At 39.8% G+C, this 8,689-nt stretch overlaps 1 protein-coding gene across 2 annotated transcripts in view; it reads right to left on the minus strand.

The window, feature by feature from the left end:
- Positions 1–10: 10 nt before the first annotated feature.
- Positions 11–8,689, minus strand: part of LOC116389436 (cGMP-inhibited 3',5'-cyclic phosphodiesterase A) — a 98,136-nt gene continuing 89,457 nt past the window's right edge. For both annotated transcript variants that reach the window (XM_031858129.1, XM_031858121.1), the window contains exons 10-14: positions 8,319–8,518; positions 7,550–7,753; positions 6,231–6,392; positions 3,186–3,444; positions 11–2,739 (exon numbers count right to left, since the gene is read on the minus strand). In XM_031858129.1, coding sequence (XP_031713989.1) covers positions 2,426–2,739; positions 3,186–3,444; positions 6,231–6,392; positions 7,550–7,753; positions 8,319–8,518 — 1,139 coding nt within the window. In that variant the 3' untranslated portion in view covers positions 11–2,425. The remainder of the gene's footprint in view (positions 2,740–3,185; positions 3,445–6,230; positions 6,393–7,549; positions 7,754–8,318; positions 8,519–8,689) is intronic.

Consider the following 8,689-nt stretch of genomic DNA (forward strand, 5'->3'; position numbering starts at 1 on the left):
ACACACACACACACACACACACACACACACACACACACACACACACAGAGTTTAAGTTGATGTAATTATATATATTAATAATTCTGGACCACTTTAGCAAAGAAGTTTGTGTTGTATTGAATTGCTTGCCTATATTACATTGGTTTGATCGCATCAGGTTTTTTAAAATGCTGAATAAAATGTGTTTATTGTATATGTCATGATGATTATATAGCTCATTCGGGATGAATTGCAGGCAACATAGAGAAAACCGGAGGGATTTTGTATATAAAATACAATGAGTGAGGCAACGCATTCAGTGTCTGATTCAGTGGCTGCCTCAAGTTTGATCTGATTTGCTGTCTAATGCCTTTCTAATCAGTTGGTCAACCAATTATATTCAACTTGCTTGGCCTAAAAGCTGCAGTTCCTGAGTTCGTCCTCTTCCCCTTTACACTGTAGCAGAGAGGCGCGTCAGGGCAGCAGTTAACAGGCCGTTACAGATGGAGTCACCACAGCTGGGAACATTGGGTGATATTAGAGCATATCAATGCAGGACACAAGGGCCTGAAGCTCTACACCTATTGTAAGTTACATCACAGGAAAGCTCTATGTAGACGATTGCTACAACTAACATACTCACTACCTTTTTGTTCTTATTATCACAGTGGTCATGAAGCAATAAGAAAACAATGACCCAAAGATTTGCGTTATAGGTCGACAATGTCATCTCTGAATATAATCGCATTGTGCTACTAATGCAATTATTTTCCACCATAAAAAGTGATGGGACACAAACTTTTAGGGCCAAATGTTGGGATAAATTCACAAGGACTAAGTATAAGGGACGGAACATTGGGAGAAAATCCAAATGACAAACTTGATGTTCCAAAGAGTAAAAGTTAAATAAGACATACTGCATGCCAACACCGTCGTCTTGGCCATTACTGAAAATCTAACTTTTACTGCAATGTATACCCATTTCATTAAGAGCAATATTTTCTACTTTAGATGCAAAGATGTTGTAATAGTCAAAGGGGTTGTGGCATAAAGGCTCTTGGCCTTCTATGAACATATTCAAAGCTTACTATCCCTGCATATTTGTAACCGTAACTGTAACTTACTGTCCTCACAGGTGATACAGATGTTTACTTTGAATTTCAACAGTTGAGTTTTTCCTGAGGGTTAAAGGTCAGCATCATTTGCAGGTTTTTACATAATGAGAACCAGTAAATAAAGACTATAATACAGCACACTGAATCCAAATACATAGAGTCAAAAATTGCAAAAAAAACAACAAATAAAAAGACAAAAAAGTTGTAGGACAGTGTATTAGTTAGTCTACCTATGGCCATCTTCAAAGAACTTTGTATGATTTTACATCTCATTTATTTTAGTGACTTTTGTTGAATATATTTAGTTAGTTCTTTGTGTTTTAAGAATGCAGTTGTTTGTCCCTTAACACTTTGGTAGTATTACTGTATGTTCTGTATTCCCTTTTTGGTTTTGTATTCAGCACAGATTCATTTCCAACATCCCTTTGTTGCCTCGTCAGAGCAGGCCTCTGGACCACATTAGAAACAGTGAACCCTGTAATGACCACTATATTCACCATGGGGCTGGAGACCAGAGGTGGCACGGATAAATCTGCTAAATCTATCTATGTTCTCTGCAGAAGGATTGTGCATTTGAGCGCACTAATTTAAACATGCAGACACACACGCACGCACACAAATACAGGAGTGTAAGGAGCCTCGAGTCTCCAACCATAAAGTCATATGGATACACCAAATCGTATAAAGTACTTCTTTTGGCAACAAATGTAAGACAAAAAAGTGCTATCATTTGATTTCATATGCTAAATCCTACGGGTGAGCGATTCATTTTGGCTGAAGTTGGAAGGAATAAATGATGCGCCAATGTTCCTCATTTGATTGACTCCCTTTATAATCCATATATAGAAAAAGAAAACATATTATGGCCCATGTGAGACCTCCAAAAACTCTTGCTAAAATTGAAACACAAGTACAAGTAACTGTGATGTCTATATATAATTGCATTCAGAAAATAATTATGTATAAATTGGCAGCAAATTTCTGCAGTCCTGTGTTACCACATTGGGTTGAGGTCTGTGCGAGCAGTTTTCCTCTTCTCTTGACAGTAGCAAAAGAGTCTGTATCCCAAAGTACACAAATAATCCTGTATTGCAAAATGGAAAGCTCCTTTAACTGTTTGGTGAAACCAGATATTCAGATAAAATGTGTAAAGCACAAATTTTCCCACCCTGTTTTTTTTTTTCTGTATAGGCACACATTTCCCAAACATCTACAGTGTTGTGTCAAAGTGAAGTGCTGGCAAAGACAGGGGTCAGTTGATAGGATAAGAAAACAAGAAATACTTCTTCATGTCCTTGCCCTGACTGGCGCCATATTTCCAATAGGCTGTTTCACTGTGGGTCCCCCTCCGCTAGTTCCACTGGAGGTTCAGAGTCCTCCTGCGGAGAAACGGGCCACTCTGGTTCCTCCACCCCCTCCTCTGGATCCTCTCCTTCTACTAGCTCCTCTCGGCTGCCTGGCTCCTCCTCCTCCTCGTGAATAGCCAGGATTGGCTCGGCTACATTGTTTAAATGGACAGATTCTGCTCCTTGGCCCTGTTTCTGGGCCTCCTCTGCGATCACCTTCTTCCACATCTCGTGGTTCTCCAGCAGGTGGTGGGTGATCTGGCAGAAGACTTTCCTTCTGTTCTTGGATGTTCCTTTCTCTGGAAAATAAATGTTTTCAACTGATTTTTCACTTTGTCCGAATGGAAAAGTAACCAACAGTTGCAGTCATTCATCAGCAAGCAAACCAACCGCTTCTAGCTTCAAGTGATTGGTCTCTCTGTCAGACTGTGTGGCCAGACCTTTTAGACAGAGGCTGAACAATAACACAAAAGCAGCTCCAAATAGCTCAATCACTCGCCACTCTTCTCTGTATTTCATAGAATTATTAAAGCTGTGGGGGACTGATATGTTGTACAAGTGCACACGACAACATGTACAGTGCGACTCCCAGTCTGGTCAAGAGACTTTATAAAAAATTCTTTAAAGAGAATACGTGGCTATAACAAGCAATTTCATGCAAAAGTTCACATATCTCTGATCACTTCCTCTTTATGCTTGTGCGACTACTTCAGGTTTATAGTTTTCGTTTTAGACAAGTTCTTACGTGATGCTTCTGAGCTGGTGGACGTGTCTTCCTCTGCGGTGTCCTCATCGTCCTCCTCCTCATTCTCGGTGATCTCTGGCTCCTCTGCCTCCGGGTTGGGCTCCACCCATCGTCCAGGAATGAGGCTGGCTGAGTCGTAGGAGTTGCACAGCGGTCCCACAATGTGTGTGATGAATGATTCCTGGAGTTTGGCCAACTGTGGTGCCGCTCGGTCCATGAAGGGGCTGATCGTGAGGCCCTGGCTGGACTCCTCATCGCCCTACATGAAGCATGGCCCACATTAGTTCATGAATGTCAAGACATGGCAAGATTCACCTTCCAACATACAAAAAAACTGAGTCATTCAGGCCGAAATGCATACATGGGAAAGATGGCAAGCCAATGTCTATCGAATTATTTGTTTCACTACAAGATTAAGAATGCAGATCTGCAACTTGTTGGAATTTCTTGACAGGTGAGCCTACATAAAAGAAGAGGAGGCGGAGCTCTGAGATCCAGCTGCCACCATTACTACGTCCTAAACAGATGGGTAGATTTCAGAGGCATTGCAAGGTAAGCTATCTCATGTCTATGAGATAAATTTAAGAAACAGTGTGATGAATACAGTGGTCAGCTGTATTCTCACAGAGCTATCCAAATAAATACAAGACTGCTCATATTTGGGAGTAGGACTATATGTATAGTGTAAGGCGCGGTAAGCCCAGAGATTCATCCAGCATTGCGTTTCAGATTCAAGACACCCAGATCCTAGTTCACACAACATAATCAATTTCAGCGATTCTTTCAGCATTGCGAACAAATCTTATCCTCAAGGCTCTGTCGACATGTTTTCTTGTACTCCATAACAACGTGTATGTGTTTGATGGTGTGTATGCTTTGTATGCATGCCTGAACATGTTCTGTATTGAGGAGAAGTCGTATTGCTTTGCCGCTTTTTTTATTTTTTAAAGTTGGTGGACTCTCAAGGAGGTCAGTGTAATCACAGGCTTCTGCTCCACCTGAACGACGGTTGCCTGGGCAGCTGGCTTGTGTCACCACATCTAGCAGCCCTGAAACTATTGTCACTGAAGAGCATTTCTTCTGCGAGGCACCCAGGGTCTGTGAGTCCGCCCCCATAGAGGCTTGTACCAAGCCGATTGTGTCACCTATCTGAACTAGCACATAAGGTACATAAGGGCTTGAGCTTACTGTAACAAAGGTCACTGAGCATGGCATTAGGTTCAGTTGATCAGTAACAGCACTGTGGCCACTTTATTAGGTACACCTGAATTAATTGAATTGAATTACACTTTTAAGCGTTGTAGCCATAATATACAGGAAAGTAGTCCATTACAACACCACCTCTAACTATTACCTCAGTAATAAACATATACTTGAATTTGGTATACAACAAAAACTGAACATGATGAACTTAGTCAAGGTAGAAATGATGGCAGAGCTGTTGTGTTGAATCGCAATAGAATAACCTTAGTTGTTTCCTGTGAAGATGGAAGTTTATTTTGAAAAGACAGTATGCATGTAACAAGCGAACACAGACTCGTGTTGCTGGACTTTTGCAGGAAAAACGCACGAAAAGTGAGGAGTAATTTTTCGTAAGATATCAATAAAATGGGGATGAATTTATATCATTGTATAAAGAGAGTGACATGAGAAGATCAATCTCATGTCTGTAAGTTAAATCAGCTATAATCATTCTTTTAAAGTGATTAGTGACTCGTCTAAAACATTTAAAAAAGGAATAACTTCAATAGAATCATTCTATACACTGTAGCTTCTTTACATTCTAATAGAATGTAAAGAAGTTACATTCTAATAGAATGTAAAGAAGTTACATTCTAATAGAATGTAAAGAAGTTACATTGTATTAGAATGTAAAGAAGTTACATTCTAATACAATGTAAAGAAGTTACATTCTCAATAGATTGTACAAGTGTACCTAATAAGGTGGTCACTGAAAGTATATTCAACATGAGGCCACAATTACACATTATTTTATTACACTGACAATAGAGCCAAAACTACAAGAGTCCTTTAATATGTCTACTGTTTCCTCGGCTTAAGTAAATAACATGTAAATGCAAAAGTAGAATACATAACTGAACAGATGCATCAATCTTGCCATGGAATTATGAAAGCACCTCACACAATAACAGCTCTCAGGCGGAGCACTGCCGTATATATCTCAATATGTCCGAAAGATTTAATGAAAAATAAATTAAAGGGAGTAAAACCAATCAAGCTTGAGTCCAAAGTCTATAAAGAGGAAAAAATAAAGAGGGCAGGATTGTATTTCAGTTTCTGTACTTGCTTCTTTGAGACTAAATATAATGAACTTCTGGAACACACAGACAGGAGTCCTTCTGTTGTGCTCCTCTACTTTATTTGAGACAAATTCAAGTAGATTAAATACAGTATATTTACCCACTCTGTATGTGAATGTGTATATTTGTTTGTGTTTCACCAGTTATATTTTTAGACATTTGCATAGTGAGGAAATTCTAGTTGGTGAGGGATCTGATTAAAATGAAGAGGTTTAGAGGTTGGTTTCAAAGTTTAAATTATGGGTATGATATGCATGTTAAGATTAAGATAAGGCGTATAGTTTTGCTGCTGAAATGATAAGGTTGGCAATTTTCTATGTGCTGTCTTTATTCTTTATTTTTGTTAAACAAATCCCATGAAAAGATCAAAACTATAAATGTGTTGTGTCCATTTGTTTCTACAAAATGTAAATCTTAAACAACAACAAAAAAACATCACAAATACTAAATATTAAACTTAAACGACGAGAAGCTTGGGTTGGAGTTAATTTAAAGACAGAATAACATATGTGTTATAATATTTATATAAACCAAAATTTAAAATGATAAAATGACGTCCTCAGAAATTACAATAACACCGACACCAAAACATTTACCACATCGGACAGTGTGTTATACTGAACACGTGTTCGTTTCCCTCTTCACGTAAACATGACAATAGATTGATCTCTACTTAAACAAATACAAACAAGGTCTAAGTTCCCATTGGGGACAGTTCACACACCTGTTCATAGAACTCGTTGACGATGCCCTCGGTCCATAGCAGATGCAGGTCCTTGTGCTTCAGAGGCCCGTTGATGTCAGCCAGTTTAATGCACATCTGGCAGACCAGCAACCTGTCGTTCTCATTAGACCAATCAATACCCGTGGATGGATCATCCCCCACCTAGGGGATCGACAGACAGACATTTAATATTTAACATAGTCAAATATGTTGTCAGCATTTGATGTATGGGTATTATGTTAATGTGATGCCATTAATCTGTTGTTCAAAGATTGTGTGTTCACTTTAATGTCTCGAAGGTTTATTGAGGTATTTTAATTGTACCTCCCACTCTTATTATGAGTTACATGAACAGACTTGCTCCTGATAAAGTGGAGAGGTTTTCATTACTGCTTTAAATACATTTTGACCACTCATAGTTTGTGTAAGATATAACTAAATCGGCGCACTTTTTGATTATTAACTTATTGCTACAGACGCCGTAGCTCTCAAACACATGAGCTTACCGCTTGCATTGACAACGACACTGTTTGAATTACTTTGTTATTTCTAGTTTTGCTTTATGAGCTTCAGGTCTGAAGAGGGAGCAGCAGTCTTATCATTCTCAACTAATAATTCAAGAAGCTGACGAGATCGAGTGAGAAACTTGATGGGTACTTCACGGAAAGCTAATTTGTTTCAAGGAAGAGCAGAGCGGGGTGCACTACAGTAAGAGACTTGCTGTTACTTTTGCTGCCAAGCCAGCAAGCTCAGTGCTAGTTGACAGGCCCTGACCATCGAGCACCACCACTGTACTAATACTCAAAATGGAAAAACCTCAAATCCAAAGCCAATATTCTGTCTGCAGTTCTTGAAAAGCTGCAGGGCACTTTGTGTCGTGAACTTGAGCGGAACATACTCCAAGTGCTGCAATGTTCTGCACAAACAGACCTGTTCTTCGAAAACCACTGGACATTTCTCTTTCAATAAATGAGGTATGAATGTTTGAGACAAGCACCTCTCATACTTTGGACTCATACAACTGAATAATGCTGCTATAATTTAAAGTTCGTCCGGAAAATTCATCATTCAGCCTCGTTTCCAAAGACAACAAAATAAATTAAAACGTAAACATTTAGGTAAGGTATTCGTAGAGTTGAGCTATAAAACCCCCCAAATGACTTAAATCAAAGGTCAATGAACAATCCGAGAAGTTTTTAAGTTCATGACGTTGTCAACTTAACATTTTCCTAGGATTTAATCACTACATTCATAAACTCTTCTGATCTAAAATTCACATACTTGAACATTTAATGTCAAACAATTGATTGTGGAACTACCTTGGCATTGAACTCAGCTAGGAAGTCAAAGTGCTTCTTCAGATCAGTGGCCAATATGGCCTCAATGACCAGGAAACGGAAACGCTTGAACTCCCCGTGGTTCAGGTTGACGAGGAAGTTGTACTCCGGCTGCGACATGAAGAGGTTCCAGGCTGAGGCAGCGTGGTGGTTTTCCAGGACGGATCGATCATTGTAAAGCACTGCCTGCAAACACACAAACACTTTACATTTACATGTACAAGTACAGAAATGACTGTATGTGAATCCAGCATTCCTGCATATACACTAGCTAAGAGAGTGGATGATGTAGATGACTTAAATGCTTCTAGTGTGTTAGTATTGTCAAGAGGAATAGAGCCACTGCACTACACTGCTACCTTCTGATTGATAAGCAATCTTTCAGTATTATGACGGTGTGTTTACCTACATTTAGGACGCATGTCTAGACAGAAGATACTCAAATCTCAACAGAACTTTACAAATCCAACACTGACATTTCCTCCTCATTACTTATCAATTTCTAAAAGCCACGGGAAGCTACTGTAACTGGTGATTGTCTGATCATGCTGTCAAAGATTGATGATTTGCGTCAGGTTTGCCAGGGCAGTTTGGCAGTGAAATAGACAAAGTGGAAGAAAATTGGCAATCAAATGATCAACTTGTTGATTACAAAGAAAAACTGAGTGTGTAACAGTAAATTAAGCGATTAGACTTCTACTGACTTTGCTCGAAATCAGATGTAATTTTCTTGGCTGAATAGCACGAGTACCTGTGGGGCACTGGTGGCCACGAGGAAAGCATTGGTCCGCCCAGGGTGGTCGTAGTCGTGCATTGCAGCGGCCACATAAAGGGCCATGAGCTCCAGAGCAGGTATGAGGCCTGACAGGCAGCCGTAACCATCTTCTGACACAGTGTAGGTCTTTGAAACCAGGAAGCCCATATGACTGTGTGTTATTCCACTGTCGGAGTCTAGCCGCAGGGGACCAGACAAAGAGAGGAGGTTGAAGAGCAGGGTGGCAGAATTTACACAAACACACAATGTACTTTCATGTGCACATGCCTAAATACGGACTCTGGAGCACAAAAACACACGCACACACACACACACACACACACACACACACACACACACACACACAC

The sequence above is a fragment of the Anarrhichthys ocellatus genome, unplaced genomic scaffold (assembly GCF_004355925.1).
Source record: "Anarrhichthys ocellatus isolate YVR2014 unplaced genomic scaffold, GSC_Weel_1.0 scaffold2, whole genome shotgun sequence".
Lineage (NCBI taxonomy): Eukaryota > Metazoa > Chordata > Actinopteri > Perciformes > Anarhichadidae > Anarrhichthys > Anarrhichthys ocellatus.